The 22,846-nt window shown below is 38.7% G+C and overlaps 1 protein-coding gene across 1 annotated transcript in view; it reads left to right on the top strand.

Annotated features, from left to right (window-relative positions):
• The first annotated feature begins 11,451 nt into the window (after nt 1-11,451).
• Nucleotides 11,452-22,846, top strand: part of HERC1 (HECT and RLD domain containing E3 ubiquitin protein ligase family member 1) — a 146,889-nt gene continuing 135,494 nt past the window's right edge. The window contains exons 1-3 of the mRNA XM_044918258.1: nt 11,452-12,435; nt 17,336-17,431; nt 21,636-21,830. Of these exons, the coding sequence (XP_044774193.1) occupies nt 11,506-12,435; nt 17,336-17,431; nt 21,636-21,830 (1,221 nt within the window). The 5' untranslated portion in view covers nt 11,452-11,505. The remainder of the gene's footprint in view (nt 12,436-17,335; nt 17,432-21,635; nt 21,831-22,846) is intronic.

The following is a 22,846-nucleotide window of genomic DNA, read 5'->3' as shown; positions in this document are numbered from 1 at the left end:
TTTAACAAACACTGTAATATTTTAGGCTGCATGCTAGGGAATTAAAATTGAAGCATTATCTATTAGGGTTAGAGTAAAAAAACTCTGATTAATTATAGTTCAGAGTGAGAGGTATTCTGTTAGAGAATTAGAAAGTCTAGTTTTCAAGTTCCAAAAGGTCTTGCATAGGAGAGGGTGGAAGAAGATCAACTGGAAAGAACTTAAATTCCTGATTATAAGGAGGTGGTTGCTGGTGTAAGGCAGTTGGCCTTTACATGGTAAACCAGTAGCCTTTTGAGGATTGAAACAAGAGCATAACAGATTTGTAGAAAGATGGAGGATGAACAGGAGTTGGGGAGAATCTGGTATCAGGGAGTTGAATAAGGAAGTTACTGTAATGGGTCAGCTTAGAGAGAATTTCCAATTAGATGTACAATTCTAACTCCAATTCCACTTTTGATGTGTGGGTTTTATACAAAACCAGGCAATTCTTGGACACCATCTGATTGTCCTACAGTTCAACTCAATATGACACTGTTTACCTGGAGATAGGGTCAGGTCCCACAGGTTAAGGGTTCAGTCCTTAAAGACTGCCACCACTCCCTTATGTTATATTGTCACCTATACTTCTGACTAACTAGCTGTAGATTGAAGGTTCCAATAACCCGTCTTTGGGTTTGATTAATTTGCTAGAAGGGCTCACAGAACTCAGAGCAATATTTTACTTCTAGATTACCAGTTTATTATGAAAGGATATAACTCAGGAACAGCCAGATGGAAGAGATGCATGGGACAAGGTATGGGGAAAGGGAGTATAGAGCTTCCAAGCCCTTTTGGAGCATGACACGCTCCCTGAGTCTCCATGTGTTCACCAACCTGGAAGTTTTCCATACCCCGTTTTTTTTAAGATTCTCTCTCTCTCTCTCTTTTTAAAGATTTTATTTAGTTTGAGAGAGACAGAGATAGCATAAACAGGGAGGAGAGGGAGAAGCAGGCTCCCCGCTAAGCAGGGAGCCCGATGTGGAGCTCGATCCCAGGACCCTGGGATCATGACCTGAGCCGAAGGCAGACCCTCAACCAGCTGAGCCACCCAGGCTCCCCAAGATTCTCTTTTAAAGTAATTTCTGTGCCCAACCTGGGGCTTAAACTCACAACCTGGAGATCAAGAGTTGCACACTTCACTGACTGAGCCAGCTAGTCCCCCCCCCTTTTTTATGGAGGTTTCATAACAAAGACACGATTGATTAAATCATGGGCTATTGGTGGTTGAAGTCAATCTTCAGTTCCTCTCCCCTCCCCAGAGGTCAGAGGACCTTCCTACCCTCTAGTCACAATGGTTGGCTCCCCTGGCAGCTAGCCCCTATCCTCAGATATTTTCCAAAAGTCAATTAATATAACAAAAGACACTTTTATTACTCTCATCACAGCAAATTCCAAGGGTTTTTAGGAGCTTTTTGCTAGGAATGGGGACAGTGACCAAGTAAATATATATTTCTTATTATAAATCACTGTGTTACAGCTATCATCCTTAGGCACTGATTACAAAGGTGAAGATGGGGGCTGGCAATATCACACTTCTCCAAAAGAAATTCTTTGGTGGGGTAGGTTGGGGTTGGGGAGCTGGGCGTGTGTATTTGGACAAGCTCTCACCCTTCATTCTTACATCCACCCCGCATTTAGAATTAATTTTTCGGGGGAGTGATACTATGGAGCTGTGGAAATAGTGCTGGACTTCAGACTCTGGAGACTTGTGTTTAAATCCTGATTCTAACATTCACCTTTTATGTGATCTTGTCAAATGATGTAATCCTGCCCCCACCCCAGTCTTTCAAGATCTAATTGTGGATCTAGTATGTGGATAAGGGCACTGAAAGAGGACTAAATCCAGTAGTTTCTAATGTAAATTTTTTTAGTTTTAAAAATTAAACTAAAATGGAAAATTCAAAAGCCTTTACTGAGCACCTATTAGATTTGAGATACTTTAATTAGCATAAAAAACCATGGGACAGTAACAACATGAAACACATATTTAATTTTTTTTTTTAAAGATTTTATTTATTTGACACACACAGAGAGACAGCTAGAGAGGGAACACAAGCAGGGGGAGTGGGAGAGGGAGAAGCAGGCTTCCCGTGGAGCAGGGAGCCTGATGCGGGGCTCGATCCCGGGACGCTGGGATCATGACCTGAGCTGAAGGCAGACACTTAACGACTGAGCCACCCAGGCGCCCGAATTGTTTTTTATTCTTTTATTTGCCTGCAACATAATGTATTTAAAAAGGAAATAAATAGGATTTATCTAGTAACTCAAAAGTTTCATTGAAAATGTTTAGTCTGACGCAGTATTTTGTTGTTTGAACCTTTCTCCATTGATCAGAATTATTCATAAAACATCATCCCCTTATCTCTGGCAACCCTTGCTCTTATGATTCATCTTTCTCTTTTACAGAACACATCATCAGAATATGCCCAGAGGTTATGTTTGTGATATTTATGTGCAATATATCTCAGGTGTTTGAGGTAGCAGGCTGATGAATATATCAGCTCTAGGATATTTGTCCTGCAACTGCAGATTTCTCTGTGCCTGAGAAAGGATAAAATACTGTTAAGCCTGTGTTATTTGATTTTTGTTTTCTAAACTTGTGTTATAGTTAGAAACAAGAGAGACAAAATCAGTCCTTTAAAAAGAGACATTTGTAGGGTTTTTTTTTTGTTGTTGTTAAAATGCTTTTTGTAAAAACAAGCATATTATAAATTAAAACAATAATGGGATAGTTGATGACAGATTTTGACTATATTGTAATTGAAAACAATATGATCATACCAGCTTTTTTGTTTTAGCTTTTTTTGAGAAAAATTTAAGACTGAAGAGAAGTACAAGAATAAAAAAGGACTGTCCTATATCTACTGTCATTTAACAGTGTTAAAATTTTGTCAAGTTTATGTAATCATCTTAAAAATAAAAGAATGGAAACATACAAAGTTGATGTCCTGTTTGGCACCTGCCATCCCCCCCATGCAATCACTATCATGAGTTTGGGGGTCTATCCTTCTAATCTTTTTTAAAGATTTTATGTATTTATTTATTTGAAGGGGGGAGGGGCAGAGGGAAAGGGAAAGGATCTCCAGCTGACTCTGCACCGAGTGTGGAGCCTGACCCAGGGCTCAGTCCCACGACCCTGAGATCATGACCTGAGCTGAAATCAAGAGTCAGACGCTTCACCGACTTAGCCACCCAGGTGTCCCTGTCCTTCTAATCTTTTTTAAAAAAATACTTTTATATACATCTCCACATACATCTATAATCTATATGTATATAAATATATTTTTTAAGATTTTATTTTTAAGTAATCTCTACACCCATCGTGGAACTTGAACTTAGAACCCTGAGATTGAGAGTTGCATGCTCCACTGACTGAGCCAGCCAGGCACCCCTACAACCAATATTTGGTAGAGATAGCAATAAGGAACAAAATAATAATGATCATAATAGCAGTTTACATTTATTGAATGTGTACTATGTTCCAGGCAATGATTCTGAGAACTCTGTATGTGTTATCTCATTTAACCCTCATGATAACCATAGTGGGTTCTCTTTATTGTCCTCTAATTTATAGATAAGCACTTTGAGCCATGGAGAAATTGAAGAACTTGTAGACCGTGATACAGCCTAGATTCAAACCTAGCCAATCTGTCAGACTTTGGTGCTTTTACTTTTTTATTTTATTTATTTTATTTATCTTTAAGTAATCTCTACACCACTGTGAGGCTTGACCTTATAACCTCGAGATCAAGAGTTGTATACTCTACCTACTGAGCAGCCAGGCCCCCCTGGTGCTTTTACTTTTAACTTATGCAGTACAGCTCCTCTAGTATTGTTTTTTGGTGTTCCTTAAACACTAAATCTTATTTTGAAAATTAGAAAATTTTATTAGTTTTGTTGAATTGCATGTATTAACTTTTTTATGGTATAAAGTTTACAATTTGGCATCATCTGAATATACCACGTTTTAGTTATCTCTTCCCTATTGATGAATGTTTAGGTTTTTCCCTCTTATAATGAGAGCGTAATGAAAATCCTTAAACATGTGTCCTTGTACACAGTGGGATGTAGTGTATATGCATTCCTTAGGATTAACACCTTTATCATATGCTAACATTCATCATATACTAACTTTTTATGTGTACTTGGATCTTCTGGACGCTCAGTTCTTCTCTTAATATTTTCTGATGTAATATGTTCATGTGTCAGAACCACATTTGGTTATTCTAGCGTTATAATTTTTTTTTTTAAGATTTTATTTATTTATTTGACAGAGAGAGAGAGAGAGATCACAAGTAGGCAGGCAGACAGGCAGGCAGAGGGAGAGGGAGAAGCAGGCTCCCTGCTGAGCACAGAGCCCGATGTGGGGCTCCATCCCAGGACCCTGGGATCATGACCTGAGCCGAAGGCAGATGCTTAACCATCTGAGCCACCCAGGCATCCCTCTAGCGTTATAATTTTTAATATCTGGTAAGCTGGGACCTTTCTCAGTTTCCAGTTTTTTTTCAGAGGTCTTTTTTTCTGTCCCTCTTTCTTTTTTTTTTCTTAAAATTCCTATGTATTTACTTTTACAGATAATTTTAAACACTTGTATCAAGTTTTAGAAAACTCCAGGGTGATTTTGGTTGATACTGAATTAATTTTATACATCAACTGAAGGAGAATTGACCACCTAAAATGTGGAGTCTTCCTAATAAGAGCATTCTTAAGCTCTCCATTTATTAAAAGAATCTCTTGTTCTGCAGTAGAATTTTACGTATTTATTAATAAAATTTTTGCACTTTTCTTGTTCAGTTTATTACTAGGTATTTATATTGTTTATTACAACTCTGCAATTTTTTTCTTGTTACATATTATATAATCCCTGGTTATTGTAGTTATTTAAAGATACTTTTGACTTTTTTGGTCTTGTAACTGTTTTTAATAGAATGTAGTCACATTTATAGTGGTGTATGTTTATAAAAGATGTGTAAGACGGGCGCCTGGGTGGCTCAGATGGTTAAGCGTCTGCCTTCGGCTCAGGTCATGATCCCGGGGTCCTGGGATCGAGTCCCGCATCGGGCTCCCTGCTCCTTGGGAGCCTGCTTCTCCCTCTGCCTCTCTCTCTCTCTGTCTCTTATAAAAAAAAAAAAAAAATTTTTAAAAAAAAAAAAAAAAAAAAGATGTGTAAGACAATTGGTAATTTAGGCTTATCTTGGGTTTTCTTTTAAAATTAAGACTAGGGAACTAGTCATGAGTTAACAGAGAATATTTTCTGGATGGGGGTGCCTAGGTGGCTCAGTTTGTTAAGCATCTGACTCTTGATTTTGGCTCAGGTCATGATCTTGGGATTGTGGGGTTGAGCCCTACCTCAGGCTCTGTGCTGAGCCTGGAGCCTGCTTAAGATTCTCTCTCTCCTTTTGCCCCCCTCACTCCTCTTCGCACGTGCTCTCTCGCTCTCTCTCTCTCAAAAAAAAAAAACCAAAACATTTCTGGGTATGTTGACTGTAAGATCAGAAGATACACTGACATCAATTCCATAAATAGCAAATATGAATGCAGTTTATTTAAGCCTATTGGTTTATATTTTTAAAGAATACTCTTGTTTCTTTAAAGTTAAGTACTTTTTTTTTTTAAGATTTTTTATTATTTATTTGCGAGAGAGACAATGAGAGACAGAGAGCATGAGAGGGAGGAGGGTCAGAAGGAGAAGCAGACTCCCTGCTGAGCAGGGAGCCCGATGTGGGACTTGATCCCTGGACTCCAGGATCATGACCTGAGCCGAAGGCAGCCGCCCAACCAACTGAGCCACCCAGGCGCCCAGATCAAAGTCATTCTTGATGTACATTTGTTTTGGGTCAACTTTGGCTACATTTTGTTGATATATAATGATTTATATACTTTTCTAGAAATTGTGAAATCCTTTTCTCTTCCCCTTTTTGTTTAAAAAACTGTAGAAGAGCATTTCTAAAAATTTGGCTTTTTCTTTATTTTGGTTTTCTTTCTTTTTTTAAATTATTTTTGAAAGATTTTTATTTATTTGACAGAGATACAGTGAGAGAGGGAACACAAGCAGCGGGAGTGGGAGTGGGAGAGGGAGAAGCAGGCTTCCCACTGAGCAGGGAGCCGGATGCGGGGCTCGATCTCAGAACCCTGAGATCATGACCTGAGCCAAAGGCAGACACTTAATGACTGAGCCACCCAGGCTTCCCTGGTTTTCTTTATTTAAAAATGGATTTTTTTTTTATTTGCTTTGGTAACAAATGCACATATATGAAATTCAGAAGGTTATGCAGTGAAAAGTAAATATCTTTCCTACTCCTATCTTCCAGTAACCCAGGTCCCCTCCCCTCAAAGGCAACTAATATTTTTAGGTTTTTGTGTGTATTCCAGAGTTTTCTGCATTTACGAACATACATGCATATTTAAATCCTTTTTAATGTAAATATTAATATATATGAATTATACTACACATGAGTACGTATTTTTTTCACTTAATGTATCTTGGAGATAGTTCCATATTAGTTGTCCTGTAAATACTTTTTGGTTTTACTGCTTTACGGTTAGAAATATGGTCTAAGTTATATCTAAATTTTGGAATTATTTGTTGAAATACAGTCGGTTTTTAAAGATTTTCTACTGGTACTAATAAGATGTTTTAGAATATCCATAAAATTTTATCAGTTTGGAGTACATAGATGATTTTAGGACATCTGTGAAACCTTTGGAATTTTGCTCATATTTTTATGAGTATGTGCATAAGAATTTTATTCTTGGGGAGTCAGAATCCACAGCTTTCATTAGATTCTCATAGGGATCCATGGTCTGACAATAGATTCAGAACTGGTTTGGTTTTGTGGAGAATTTAGTTTTTCTGGGGCACCTGGTTGGCTCAGTTGGTTTAGCATCTGCCTTCGGCTCAGGTCATGATCCCAGGGTCCTGGGATGGAGCCCCGCATCAGGCTCCCTACTCAGCGGGAAGCCTGCTTCTCCCTCTCCCTCTGTCTGCTGCTCTCCCTGCTTGTGCTCTCTCTTGCTCTCTCTCGCTCTCTGTCAAAAAATAAATAAAATCTTAAAAAAAAATAATAATTCAATTTTTCCTTCTCACTGTTAGGGAAGAAATTTGGGGAGATAGTTATTCAGCTGCCATTGTCCTCAGCTGTCTTGGAAGTCCTGGATTACTTAATAAATGGTGATTGCATAAATAGCCATACACCTGGAAACATAAACTTGAAACCAGTTTTACATGTAGAACTTATTACAATTCCAAATGAATATAGAATTTATTTAAATTCCACGTGGATTAAAGACTCGTGTTAAAAAAAACAAAACAAAAATACCTCAAGAAAGTCCCAAGTGAATACCTGTATAATCTAGAATTCATATGTAATCTGGGTATGAGTATGTGGGGGTGCTCCTTTAACCAAGAATGGAAAGCAGAAGCTATCAAAGAGGTGTGTGTGTGTATGCAAAAGATAGATTTAGAAGAAATATTTGCCGTGTTGAGGACAATGACAAAATACAGAAAGCTTTTAAAAGTTGACAAGAAAGCTAACCCGATAGAAAAATACATGACTAGAAGGTTATGAACAAGCATTTCCCAGAAGAGTATATCCGAATGATCAATAAATATAAAATGTTCAGATTTATTAGTAATTGGGGAAGTTGAAATTAGAACAACGACATATGCCTTTACAGCTATCAAACTAGCAAAATTAAAAAGAACAAAATTACCTATGGGTTGCAGGGATGGAGGTAAATAAGGTACTTTAATATCCTCTGCATAATATGTTTTTTTTAATTTTCTTTTTTCTTTTTATTTATTTATTTTTAAGATTTTATTTATTTATTTGACAGAGAGAGACAGCGAGAGAGGGAACACAAGCAGGTGGAGTGGCAGAGGGAGAAGCAGGCTTCCCGCTAAGCAAGGAGCCCGATGTGGGGCTCGATCCCAGCACCCTGGGACCGTGACCTGAGCCGAAGGCAGACGCTTAACGACTGAGCCACCCAGGCGCCCCTTTATTTATTTTTTAAAAGATTTTATTTATTTATTTGACAGAGAGAGACACAGCGAGAGAGGGAACACAAGCAGGGGGAGTGGGAAAGGGAGAAGCAGGCTTCCCGCTGAGCAGGGAGCCCGATGCAGGGCTCCATCCCAGGACCTTGGGATCATGACCTGAGCCAAAGGCAGACGCTTAAGCACTGAGCCACCCAGGTGCCCTGTTTTTTCTTTTTTTTTAAACAGTGTGGGGCTTGAGCTCAGAACCCTGAGATTAAGACTTGAGCTGATATCAAGAGTTGGACACTTAACTGAGCCACCCAGGTGCCCCTCCTCTGCACAATGTTTAATAAATAATTACTAAATGAAGTGGGAGGAGGCTTATGTTTTATTTCCCCCTTTCCAAGTACATACTTTCTGAGTATCTAATGAAGATAATTAAGCATAATTAATAATCATAATCTTGAGAAGGGAAGTGTCATCAGATTTTACATGTAGAATTTAATAGGGCATACTGAGAAATAGGAAACTCCTTTTAATTAGTCTAGGATCGCTATCACTGGAGCTCTTTCTTGAAGATTACCTGTATTATGACAATAAAATGCCCTTCGGTATTTGAGGATGTTTTTCTAGTACCAAGTGTTATGACTTCCATTCTACGGACTTAGTCCCCACCTCCCCTGCAGTAATTTATGATGAACATTTCAAATATATGGCCAAATTGAAAGATTTTTAAGTGAACACCACTCTCACCACTGAGATTCTACCATTAATCTTTTAATATTTTTGTTTTATCACATATCTACTCACATATATATGGGTATGTATAAAGATATATAAAGATGTATTACACATCAGTACATCTTATTTTTTGATGCATTTCAAAATAAGTTATAGTTGGGGCGCCTGGGTGGCTCAGTCGGTTAAGTGTCTGCCTTCGGCTCAGGTCATGGTCCCAGGGTCCTGGGATTGATCCCCACATCAGGCTCCCTGCTCAGCGGGAAGCCTTCTTCTCCCTCTACCACTCCCCCTGTTTGTGTTCCTTTTGTCCCTGTCTGTCTCTGTCAAATAAATAAAATCTTTTAAATAATTAATTATCAGTATACTTCCCCCCCAATATACTTCAGTATGCATATCAACTAGAGTTCAGTATTTATTGAGGTAAAATTCACATTCAGTGAAATGTAAAAATCTTAAATGTGTGTTTATTGAGTCTTGATAAATGCGTATGCCTAGGTAATTCAATATTATCACCTCCTCAGGAAGTTCCTTCCTGCTCCTTCCCAGTTTATTTATGCTCTCACCTTCTAGGGGCAACCATATTTTTATTTAAGTCTTTTTATGGACCTGTGTTTTCTTTTGGGTAAACCCCTAGGAAAAAATTATTGGCTCATTGAGTAGAGATTAGTTTTAGTTTTATAAGAAAACTATCAGTTTAGTTTTATAAGAAACTATGAGTGCGGGGCGCCTGGGTGGCTCAGTTGTTAAGCGTCTGCCTTCGGCTCAGGTCATGGTCCCAGGGTCCTGGGATCGAGTCCCGCATCGGGCTCTCTGCTCAGAGGGAAGCCTGCTTCTCCCTCTCCCACTCCCCTTGCTTGTGTTCCCTCTCTTACTGTGTCTCTCTCTGTCAAATAAATAAAATCTTAAAAAAAAAAAAAAAAGAAACTATCAGTGCTTCTTCCCTTTTACACTCCTGCAAACAATTTGTGAGAGTTTTGGTTGCTATACATCCTTGCTAACATTTGGTATTGTCAGTCTTAAGCGAATTTTAGCCATGCTCCTGGATGGGTAATAGTATCTCTTTGTGTTTTTAATGTGCATTTTCTGATGAATAATGATGTTGAGCACTTTTCTTTTGCTTATTGGCCATTTATATATGGTGAAGTTTTGTTCAGTCTTTTGACCATTTTAAAACTTAAATTGTTACTGAGTTGTAGGAGCTCTTTTTACTTATTTATTTATTTAATTTTTATTTATTTGACAGAGAGAGCAAGAGCGAGAGTAGGAACACAAGCATGGGGAGTGGGAGAGGGAGAAGAAGCTTCCTGCCGAGCAGGGAGCCCGATGTGGGGCTTGATCCCAGAACCCTGGGACTATGACCTGAGCTGAAGGCAGACGCTTAACGACTGAGCCACCCAGGTGCCCCAGGAGTTCTTTTTTTTTTTTTAAATCTTTTATTTATTTATTTATTTATTTATTTATTTATTTATTTATTTATTTATTTATTTATTTATTTATTTGAGAGAGAGAGAGAAACAGCATGAGAGGGGATAGGGTCAGAGGGAGAAGCAGGCTGCTGAGCCGGGAGCCCGATGCTGGACTCGATCCCAGGACTCCGGGACCATAACCTGAGCCGAAGGCAGTCGCCCAACCAACTGAAGCCACCCAGGCGCCCACCCCAGGAGTTCTTTATGTACCTTGGATGCCAGTCCTTTGTGGGATATATGTTTTGTGAATATTTTATCCCATAGGACTTAGTTTTTAAGTACTTAAAAAAAAACAACAACAAATAGAGTACTTACTATGTGTTGGAATACAGCAGTTAACAAAATACACAAAAACATTTCTGCCCTTTTGGAGTCACTGGTTCCTCCGTACAGCAAGGAATACTGGTAGGAAGGTTCCTTCAGTGATCCAAGAGATGATGGCTTGGGGTGGGGTTTTAGCAATGAAGGGGGTGAGAACTGTTTGGGTTCTGGATATATTTGAAAGTAGTGCTGACTAATTTGGAGTGTGAGAGGGAGGAGTGACTCCCAAGCGTTTTGGCCAAAGGAGGTAGAAGGATAGAGTTGCCATTTATTGAGATGAGGAAGTCTACTGCAGGAACAGGTTTGGGTGGGCATGGTGGTAGTGGTGGATTAGGAATTCAGTTTTGAGTGTGTTGAGATGCCTATTAGATACCTATATGGCGAGATCAAGTGGGCAATTGTATATATGAATTTGGAGTTCAGGGAAGAGGTGTGGGTTGGAGATACGAATTTGGGGTGAGGATGATCAGCATGTAAAACCCACTGTTATTTATACTGACAGTGGGACCAGAAACTGAAGAGAAAAGGTACGGAAATCACTAATTTTTAAAATAAATTTTATGGGGCGCCTGGGTGGCTCAGTCATTAAGCATCTGCCTTCGGCTCAGGTCATGATCCCAGGGTCCTGGGATTGAGCCCTGCATCGGGCTCCCTGCTCCGCAGGAAGGCTGCTGCTTCCTCTTCTACTCCCCCTGCTTGTGTTCCCTCTCACTGTGTCTCTGTCAAATAAATAAATAAAATCCTTAAAAAATAAATAAAAATATTAGCATCTTTTAACTATAGTAGATTTATGAAAGCTAAAATACTAATATTGGCACATTCCTGTTAACTACAGTTCAGACTTTGTTTCACCAGTTTGAAATTGCTAATTGTAACTGTAAGATGGAAATTCAGAAACATTTTATGAATCATTTGTGTAAGTTTTTGACTGCTTTTTCATCTCCCTTCGTAGAACTAATGGCTGAAGAGTAAACCAACATGGCAACTATGGTTCCACCAGTGAAACTGAAATGGCTTGAACACCTCAACAGCTCCTGGATTACAGAGGATAGTGAATCTATTGCTACAAGAGAGGGAGTTGCTGTTCTGTATTCTAAACTGGTCAGCAATAAAGAAGTAGTACCTTTGCCCCAACAAGTTTTGTGCCTCAAAGGACCACAGTTGCCAGACTTTGAGCGTGAGTCTCTTTCAAGTGATGAGCAGGACCACTATTTGGATGCCCTTCTTAGCAGCCAGCTAGCACTAGCGAAGATGGTATGTTCAGATTCCCCATTTGCTGGGGCACTTCGGAAACGACTGCTTGTACTCCAGCGTGTCTTTTATGCACTTTCTAATAAATACCACGACAAAGGCAAAGTGAAACAGCAGCAGCATTCTCCGGAGAGCAGCTCTGGTTCAGCAGATGTCCATTCTGTTAGTGAACGTCCCCGGTCAAGCACTGATGCACTTATAGAAATGGGTGTTCGAACTGGTCTAAGTTTATTATTTGCACTTCTAAGACAAAGTTGGATGATGCCTGTGTCAGGACCTGGTCTTAGTCTTTGCAACGACGTTATTCATACTGCAATTGAAGTTGTCAGCTCTTTGCCACCATTATCTTTAGCAAATGAAAGCAAGATTCCTCCGATGGGTTTGGACTGCTTATCACAAGTGACAACATTTCTTAAGGGAGTAACTATTCCCAATTCTGGCGCAGACACTTTAGGTCGTAGATTAGCTTCTGAGTTGCTACTTGGTTTAGCAGCTCAGCGAGGCTCTTTGCGGTATCTTCTTGAATGGATAGAAATGGCTTTGGGGGCTTCAGCAGTTGTAAATTCCATGGAGAAAAGCAAACTACTATCAAGCCAGGAAGGAATGATCAGCTTTGACTGCTTTATGACTATATTAATGCAGATGAGGCGTTCTTTGGTATGTACTATAAATCTGTCTTTAATCTGTAATAAACACCTCATTCCTCTTTGGACTTCTTTTATATACTGCTCCCCAATACCAGGAGTTAGGGAGGAAAAGAGTTAACCTTTGTTGAGTGCCTGCTACCAACCATGTGCTTTATATGCACTGTCTGATTCAATTATCATGTTAATATGTGAGGTAGATATTATTTATCCTTATCTTAAGGATGAAGAAACTGGTAGTCATCCTAAATTTACACATGTATTTGGCAAAAGAATTGGAAGTAAAACATACACTAATTACATACTTATGGGGCAGATGCTGTGTTAACTAATTCTTACAACCCCTAGTCTGTCTGCAAAGCCCATGTTTTTTCTGACTACTGTATGTGGCTTTTACTGTATTTGTGTAAATTGATTTATTTTTTCCCATGAAGGCCTACCTTAAAGTAGATAAAATATAATAAAGTAGTAAAATGTAAGTTTATATTATTGTTGGATTTGTAGTTTTCTTTCCATTTGCCTCTTTCATTCTGGGACAAATATACCTAGTCAGGAGGGGTCTCCCTCCATAGCCTCCATGGTTATACCCTATAATATAGCTCTTTATTGTGATGAGGGTACCCCAGAAAACTAGATTGCTCTCCACAGAATTCTGGATCTATTCTGGGGAAGAATCTTGTATATTTGATTTAGTTTGGCTCTCCTAAAGTCACCACAGGCCTATATTAGATTAAATTTAATTAAATCTCAGATTGGCTTTAGGGGAAAGGAATGATTATTAATTGAAATTTACGTTTATTATTCCTTCTTGCACAGTAAGTGTTGAGTCTAATGCTCTTGGTCTCCAGAACCCACATTTCTTTCTTTCTTTTTTTTTTTTTAAAGATTTTATTTATTTATTTGACAGAGAAAGAGACAGTGAGAGAAGGGGAGTGGGAGAGGGAGAAGCAGGCTTCCCGCTGAGCAGGGAGCCGGATGCAGGACTCGATCCCAGGGCCCTGGGATCATGAACTGAGCCGAAGGCAGACGCTTAACAACTGACTGAGCCACCCAGGCGCCCCCAGAACCCACATTTCTTATACTTTACAGTGTTGTCTGAGAATTCAGAAAATAGGTATATCCTCTCCTGGTACTCTGGACTCCAACCTGACCTGATCTTCCCTGCCTTAAGTTTCTCTACCCCTAAACAATTGGGACAAAACTTACTCCCAAGCTAGAAGTTAAAGGGAGAGACATATAACCATCAACTGAGTACCTGATGTAAGGCCTAACAAAAATGAATTCAATCCTTTATTTTTATTTACTTGTGTGATTCTTAACTTTCACTAATGATACATATGTAGTAATTGTGTTTGAATGGGAGTCCACAAAATACTCGTTAACTTCTATTTAAATAAAGAGCAGGGAAATAATGTCAATGTATGTCTCTGAATTCTGAAAATAAACAGCAATAAAAACACCATTGGCCTTTGCCAGTAGGTGTTTATTTAACACTGTGTGCCAGATACTGTTAGGCACTGAGTTTAAAAGGTAAATGAGGGGCTCCTGGGTGGCTCAGTCGGTTAAGCGTCTGCGTTCAGCTCAGGTCATGATCCCAGGGTTCTGAGATTGAGCCCCACATCACATCAGGCTCTCTGCTCAGTGGGGAGTCTGCTTCTCCCTCTCCCTCTGCCTGCCGCTCCCCCTGCTTGTGCAGTCTTTCTCTCTGTGAAGTAAATAAATAAAATCTTAAAAAAAAAAGGTAAATGAGCTTTGTAGCATCTATGCCCTTAGCCAGCTCACAGTTTAAGGAAAGACAGATGCACAAACATTTCAAATAAATGATAATGGGCTGTAGTAGAGGTCTGCAGTGGGAGGAGATGGGACACAGGAGGAGAACTGGAGGGAAGGGGCAGAAAATGCCTTGTGGAGGAAGGATCCCTGAGCTAATTGAAAAGTAGGAAGAGTTTGCTACAAACATGAAGTCTGTGAGTGTGGGGAGCTGGAGAGGTTTTCAAATGAGAGGACCAGAGTTCACAAAGTGACCAAGGTGTAGGAGAGCAAGCCCCTGGATGGATGGGGTAGAATGGGATGAGGTGAAGCGGCCAAGTAGGCAGGGCCTTGTATCTTGTGCTATGGGGTGTTGAGACTTGTTCCCGTAGGCAGTGAGGAGTCATTGAAGCAATTTTAAGTAGAGTAAAACCAGATAGCAAGAATATATGGAAATGTACTCCATCCAGTCTTATGTCCTTGTCAGAATATCTTACAAAGACAAATGTGAAAAAAAAATAAAAGGTATAACATTATTTTTGATGGTAGGTGCTGAAGAGAGGGAGGTAATTAAATGAAGACCTATGAAACCATGAATTTATGTTATCTTAATTTCCACTTATCTTTAGACCATCGAAATTCCTATGTTAAATATATATATGTACTATAAAGTTTATAAAGCTTATAAACTTTATAAAGTTATATATTTAATGTACTATATTTTCCAAAATTTAGTTTCTTTAAAAATACCTACATGTAGTATTGTTTATTTACATTAAGAATTCTGTACAGAATGGGTTTTAGAGAGATTTTTAATCCTTACTGGCTGCGGCTGGAGTAGTCTTACCCTTAACTACATTATCCCCCCCTTTATCCTTGGGGACTATGTTCCAAGACCCCTAGTAGAAGCCTGAAACTGCAGTTAGTACCAAACCTTATATGTACTATGGTTTTTCCTATACGTACATACGGATGATAAAGTTTAATTTATAAATTAGGCACAGTAAGAGATTAAACACAACAATAATAAAATAGAGCAATTATAACAATATACTGCAATAAAAGTTATGTAAATGTGGTTTCTCTTTCAAAATATCTTATTGTACTGCACTCACCCCTCTTACGATGTGAGATGATAAAATGCCGATGAGATGAAGATAAAGTGAGGTGAATGAATAAACATTGTTAACCTAGCGTTAGCTACTATTGACCTTCTGACTATATGTCAGAAAGAGGAGCACCTGCTTCTGGATTGCTATTGACCTCAGGTAGCTAAACCACTCAAAGTGAAACTGTGGATTTGGGGGGGTGGGGAGTACTGTATTGACTGTATTGGGAAGAACAGAAATAAGTGACAGTGTTTGAAGGATGTTTTATTGGTTTGGTATTTTTAAATTTAGCGAGAATTTATTAAAGATTTCTTGTATTTTCTTTCTCTGTACACGTGATGCAAATTAATAATTACTGCTACCAGTTTTGAGTTCTTAACTGTACATTAGAAACTGTGCTAAGCATGTTTTACACATAACTTTAATCTTCCCAACAGCCCTAAGTAATATGGGCATTATTCCTGTCTAAGAATAAGGAGACCTAGCCTTCATTCACACATTCAGTGAGTGATGGAGCCTGGATTTAAACCCAAATCTGTCTGTCACTGAAAACTTCATGCAGTTTTCAACATTTTCCTCCATACTGTGGAAAAGCATGAGAAGAGGGATTCTGATGGCTCTGGTACCAGCTCCTAGGAAGGCATAGCAGGCTGTTGTTACACATCTACTTTTGATTTGGTGATCACTAGAGGTGGCCTTTAAATAATGGAGCCACAGATTACAATTGTGTTTTTCTCAGAAGTAGTGCACAGCTAATTATGGATTTGTAGAGTCTGTGCCCCTGAGTATTTGCTGGTATGGCAACACTTTGTATGTCTAGTACTAGTTAATTTTGAACACTCAGCTTCTGGTATGACTCCAGACCTTACAAGTGGCTCTCTATGGCCCTACTACTCAAAAAGTGAGCCTCAGATGGCAGCATTGACATATCCTGGGAGCTTGTTAGAAATGCAGAACCTTAGGCCCCATCTATATTTACTGAATTTGAATCTGTATTTTAATACAGTCTCTAGATAATTTATGTCCACATTAAAATTTGAGAAGCACCACCTTAAACAAATAAAAAGAAAAATTGATTTGGCAGCAGCAGGTTAGTACCTGATACACTAGCCATAAATTAAATAGCCAGCATATTCATTTGTTTCATTTCTTGGGAATCATGTTAATTAAAATAGTTTGAATTGATAAAATCATATAATCTTAAGAGTTAGATGGGATCTTACAGGCATCTAGGCCAACCTCCCTTCCATAGTAGAAGATACACTTTTCTATGATATATCTGCCAGTTTATCATTTAGAATATAAATATTTTTACAGTATAGTATGCATTGAAAAAGCCACTGATGAAAATTTCACAATTATAGGGTTGCTAAATCAGAGAAGGAACTTGACATTTGTGATCTAAAGATTTAAGGATTTGGGAATTTGAAGGAGCAGTGAGATCAAGTTCACTTTCTGGTTTGTCATTTGTCAATGACAGAATGATTTCTGGTCACAGCCATTGGGCCCTACTCTGGAGAGTCCCAGAGAGGTGCTATGATTCCTCAACTATGATGGGAAGAAGATGCTTTGTTGCTAGTGTAGTCAGGTAGCTACATGAACTGATTTGTGGGACTTCAGTTTTACTGAAACTAAGAAGGAAGGAACGGACTTTCTGCTGCTCTAGTCAAGGTCGTCACTCAAGCTGGCTATGTTCTACTTGCCTGTATCCTCAGGGACAGGTGGGCAAGGCAGCCCCAGGAGAGGAGAATATTTCCGAGGGCCTCCTTTACTGGATATTGGCCACCCAAATAATATGTAATTTGCAAAATTCTGCCTCCTTGTCTGTTTCCAGGTCAAGCCCAAGACTGTTGAATAAAGTCATTGAGGGATTGACACTTAATTTACTGTTTCACTCTATAGCTCCATCTTTTGTAACACTTCTGTGTAAAAGTTGGTTTCATAACCATGTTAGGATTTGATCTTAGTGCTCATACTCATATATACAGTTCCTCAGATATTTCCGTGGAATATTTAAGTGATTTTAATACATGTGTCTCTCTCCTGAAACTGTAGGGTTCATCTGCTGATCGGAGTCAGTGGAGGGAACCAACCAGAACATCTGATGGCTTATGCTCACTCTATGAGGCAGCTTTATGTCTCTTTGAAGAGGTATGTAATAATCATGGCTTTTACATTAAAAATTACTTTGTCATAAAATGCTATAGCATATATTTATCCCTTAAAAATAATTACTCAGTGTTTGGAAAGGATGCAGAAGAAAGTAGCATCAGGGTTTGCCCCTAAAAGTGGAGCTAGGGCGTCTGACATCAGGAATGGGAAAGAGACATACTTTTCAGTGTATACACTTTTATTTATTTTGAGCTTTGTATCATGTGCAGGTAACTTTAAAAATTTTTAAATAAAAACAGATACAGAAAGACATACAAACAAACGTCAGGCTTAACGAATTATTATAAAATAAATAGCCTTCTAATCTGTACCCAGGTAAAGAAATAAAACTACCAACTATTCTGAATGGCTCTTTCATGTCCTGGTCTTAACCCCTGTCCTTCTCCCCTAAGCAACCACTATCTTGACTTTTAATCACTTCCTTGCATTTCTTTATCATTGTGTCACCCAGGTGTGTATTCCTAGGCACTGTAGTGCAGTCTTGCCTCTTAAAAAAAAGGGCGGGGGGCGCCCAGGTGGCTCAGTCGTTAAGCATCTGCCTTCGACTCAGGTCATGATCCCAGGGTCCTGGAATTGCCCCGCATCTGGCTTCCCACTCAGCGGGAAGCCTGCTTCTCCCTCTCCTACTCCCCCTGCTTGTGTTCCCTCTCTCAATGTGTCTCTCTCTGTCAAATAAATAAAATCTTTAAAAAAAAAAAAAAAGGTGTCTTTTAAATCTGTTAATCTATAGGTTCCCCCCCATTTTTTTCTTTTCCTTCATTGTTTTTGTTCAGAACCTGGGCTTTTTGCTGATTGATTACTCATAATCAGTTCACTGTGTCCTACTTATTTCCTGCAAATTGGCAGGTGGATCCAGAGGCTTAACCTGAGGATTGATGGATCCTAGGTTTGATCCCTTTGGCAAGACTATACATGGTGTTGGTGATGACCATGTTCATCAGTTTCCTTCTGGTTGTCTCTCTTGTTGTGGTATTAGCAACTCTTGATGCTTAATGACTACATTTATTAATTCATTGGTTGCAAAATGGTGATATTTTAATTGTATCATTCCTCTTTTATTTATTCATTGGAATGTTTTTATAAAGATGATTCCCTTATCAACTATTTGGTTACTCTGCTTCAGTTCATATAAGAAAGACTGAATTAAATGCTTGATTATGTCTGTCTAATTTTTAAAAATTTTAACACTGATTTTATATACTAGTGTCCAGTTTAATGAATTGGTCTGTTATCTTCCAAAGTAAACCAGTTGATTTCATTTGAAAAATATCATTATGAACCCATAGACTTAAACCTGTTTGAATTTTAACCCATTAAATTATTATCTATAGTGGAGCTCATATTGTTTCATCTTTGGCCAGTAGTCTTTAGGGTAGTCTCTTTAGGGTGGTTCCTGAGTTCTTTTTTTTTTAAAGATGTATTTATTTGAGAAAGAGAGAGTGCAAGCGGGAAGAGGGGCATAGGGAGAGGAGAGAGAATCTCAAGCAGAATCCCTGCTGAGTGCGGAGCCCCACATGGGGCTTGATCCCACGACCCCGAGATCATGACTTGAGCCAAAACCAAGAGTCGGATGCTCAATCAGCTGGGTGCCACCCAGGCACCCCGTAAGTTTTTTTTTTTGAAGATTTTATTTATTTATTTGAGAGAGAGAGACACAGTGAGAGAGGGAACACAAGCAGGGGGAGTAGAAGAGGGAGAAGCAGGCCTGCCACAGAGCAGGGAGCCCGATGCGGGGCCCGATCCCAGGACATGACCTGAGCCGAAGGCAGATGCCCAACGACTGAGCCACCCAGGCGCCCCCACTAAGTTCTTTTGATATAGGCCTAATAAACTTTCATAGCTTTCTTGCTCTCTGACACATCAAATTATTCCAGACTGTCTGCATCTGCTTATATTTCAGAGTTATTGGAGGTACCTTTGTCACCTAGTTTTGTTGTGAATGTTAGGTGTGGATTTGAAGTTTGGCCTGGTAGTTGTTCTGTGTAGTGAATCAGGGTGTTTAGAAAATGACATTGATGCTACAGGATTTCTACCCTGTCCCTGCTCCAGTTTTTAAACATACATTTCTAGGCCCTATAAGTAATTTTTTTTTCTCTTGCTCTTTTTTGGGGCATGTGGGTTGGAGGAGGAGAGCTGTGATTTATCATATAAAACTTGTAATAGATCTTTAGATTAAAAAATTCTAACACTCTTGGCCCCATTACCCTCCTTTTGTCTCCAGCAAAATTTCAGATCTTTTATTAGGGACTGGCAGCCTTCACTTACACATATTTTGTATGTTCTCACAACTGTCCTCATGTTCATTGGAAAATGTTTAACACACGTCATCCTGTTGTATTGGTTACTATTTAATGATTCTGACTAAAATTATTCTATCCCCTTCCATTTAATGGGCTTTTGAAGATTGACTTTTGAAGGTTTTCCTTCTGTTTTGTTTGAGCAAAAAAACACTACAGCACAGACAAAAGAATTAACAGCTGTAGTCAAGAGTTAATTTTTTTTTTTTAACGTAATCTCTACACCCATCATGGGGCTCTAACTCACGACCCCAAGATCCAGAATCACATGCTCTACTGACTGAGCCAGCAAGGTGCCCCCAGAGTTAATATTTTTACTGTATAGAGTTCATATAAGCCAATTAAAAATCCATTAAGCCCTAATAAATAAATGGCCAGAAGTTAGTGGTAAACAAATAAATAGAAAAACTTTAGTTCTGTTATAATAACGAAATGTCAAGTTAAAATAAGGCATCCTCTTTTATCCCACTTAAGTTTGCAAAAAATTAAAAGCATAATACTTATTATTGGTATGGATGCAGTGAGACTGGTACTCTCATATAGACGTATTCCTTGGTTAGGGCAACTGGGATGGCCACCCTGGGTCCTGTCCTTTTGGCAGGGTTGTGGGGGACGGCAGGTGGAGAAGTGTGGTTTTTAAAAAGCATTATGAATAGCAACAGACTTTACCATTATATTCAACACAGATGGTAAATAAGTGATGATTTTTATTTTATGTATACATAAAATATACTGCTGGTGATATATAGTAGAACCATTGTGGAAAGCAGTTTGTTATAGTATGTTTCAAGAATCATAAGGTTGTTGTCCTTTTGGGATATAGTAGCCCCGTTTCTGAGCTTCTCTACTTAAGGAGTAATGAAAAATGTAGTCAAAACTATGTTCTTAAAAATGGCTTGTATAGGCTGGCTCAGTCATTAAGCATCTGCCTTCGGCTCAGGTCATGATCCCAGGGTCCTGGGATTGAGGCCTGCCTCAGGCTGTCTGCTAGGCAGGGAGCCTGCTTCTCCCTCTCCCACTCCCCCTGCTTGTGTTCCCTCTCTTGCTGTCTCTCTCTGTCAAATAAATAAATAAAATCTTTTTTAAAAAATTAAAAAATGGCTTATATAACAAAAAGAATAAATGTCCTATTTAAAAGAAAAGGGTTAGGCGGGTGGAAGGGATGGGGTGGCTGGGTGATGGACATTGGGGAGGGTGTGTGCTATGGGGAGCGCTGTGAATTGTGTAAGACTGATGAACCACAGACGGGTACCCCTGAAACAAATAATACATCATATGTTAATAAAAAGAAAAATAAATAAAAGGGTTAAGTAAACTGGGGTTTTTACATTAGGTGGAAAATTAACAGTTCATTCATGAAGATTAGGTGACTTTTATTTCATCACTTTTATATATCCACTGTGATAACTATGTTAAAGAATGTGTATATGCAAAATTCTGGAAGAACACAAGTAAAAAAGATAACATTCGTTGTATTAAGGTGATAGGATTATCAATTTTTTTTTTTTAAAGTAAACTTTAAAAAGTTCAAGCCCCACAACCCTGAGATCAAGAGTTGCATGCTTTACTGACTGAGCCAGCCAGGCGCCCCTTCTACTTTGTTAAGTTTTTTTTCTGTAATGCTGTGTGTGCAATAATTATTAGTTAAAAAAAAGTCTTGATTATGTGTCTCCTCCTCCTCATTTTTGCCACTTTTATTAGTATCTTTTGCAGGAGTAAGTAGTCTAGCCAACTGTATTTAAAATTAGATGTATTGTTTTTAGGTTATTTGAGCAGTTGAGAGTTTTAGAAGTAAGGAAAATAAACAGTAATTTCAGACAACATTTATAAAGCTGTCTCCATTAAGAATGTCTTGCCTATGTTTTGCATGTTTTTAATTTTAATAGGTTTGCAGAATGGCGTCTGATTACTCAAGGACGTGTGCTAGCCCAGACAGTATTCAGACTGGTGATGCCCCCATTGTCTCGGAAACCTGTGAGGTTTATGTCTGGGGGAGCAACAGCAGCCATCAGCTGGTGGAAGGCACACAGGAGAAAATACTGCAGCCCAAACTGGCTCCCAGTTTCTCCGATGCTCAGACTGTGAGTTCTCTGCATATCTTACGCATTGGTAAATGACACGGTTTACTGTAAGTAGTGTTAACAGGTGTTTGTTTGGTTTTTTAAGTGAGTGAAGATTCTTGTTTGTTATCTATATTGTTTCTTTTTTTTTTTAAAGATTTTATTTATTTATTTGACAGAGAGAGAGACACAGTGAGAGAGGGAACACAAGCAGGGGGAGTGGGAGAGGGAGAAGCAGGCTTCCCGCGGAGCAGGGAGCCCGATGCGGGGCTCGATCCCAGGACCTGAAATCATGACCTGAGCCGAAGGCAGACGCCCAACGACTGAGCCACCCAGGCGCCCCTATCTATATTGTTTCTATATACCATGCTGTATCACTTTTTTCATCTTAACAGAAAAAAAAATTTTTATTCCATTTCCCTAATAACATGGTTTCCAAGTTTCAAAAAATTAAATTAGGAGCTGGATTTTTTAAAAGAATTATGAATGACAACAGACTTAACCATTGTATTCAATGCAAATGGTAAATAAGACTAAGCAAAAGCCGGAATTTTCCTTTTGCCAGATTGGCATTTTATTTTCTTATTATGATTACTTTTTACATTTGTAGCTACCTTTTAGCCAAGCTACAACTTTCTATTTTATTACTAGTTTCATTTAAAGTTAGGTTTTTTCCAAATGAGTGTAAAATACATTTTGTATGGTCCTTGCCATAATGGACTCTAAGGAATTTATAAGATAATTTTATTCCTTGCCCTTCACCCACCAATTATAAGATGAGGCTAAAACATTTTACTTTGTTGTTTTATTGAATCATGACAGGGTAGATACCCTGAAGAGAGAAAATATGCATTAATTTGAGCTCAACAATAAAGTCACCATGAAAAGATATATTGTTTCTATATACCATGCTGTATCACTTTTTTCATCTTAACAGAAAAAAAAATTTTATATCTCTGGAGATTCATGCCATATTCTGCTTTTAAAGACTTCTTTGAACCTCTTTGATAAAACTAGCATTAAATATTTTACTTTGA

Source organism: Neomonachus schauinslandi, chromosome 9 (assembly GCF_002201575.2).
Source record: "Neomonachus schauinslandi chromosome 9, ASM220157v2, whole genome shotgun sequence".
In the NCBI taxonomy this organism is placed as follows: Eukaryota; Metazoa; Chordata; class Mammalia; order Carnivora; family Phocidae; genus Neomonachus; species Neomonachus schauinslandi.
Note: the sequence above shows the minus strand (reverse complement) of the source record. Positions and strands in the feature narration are given on the sequence as shown.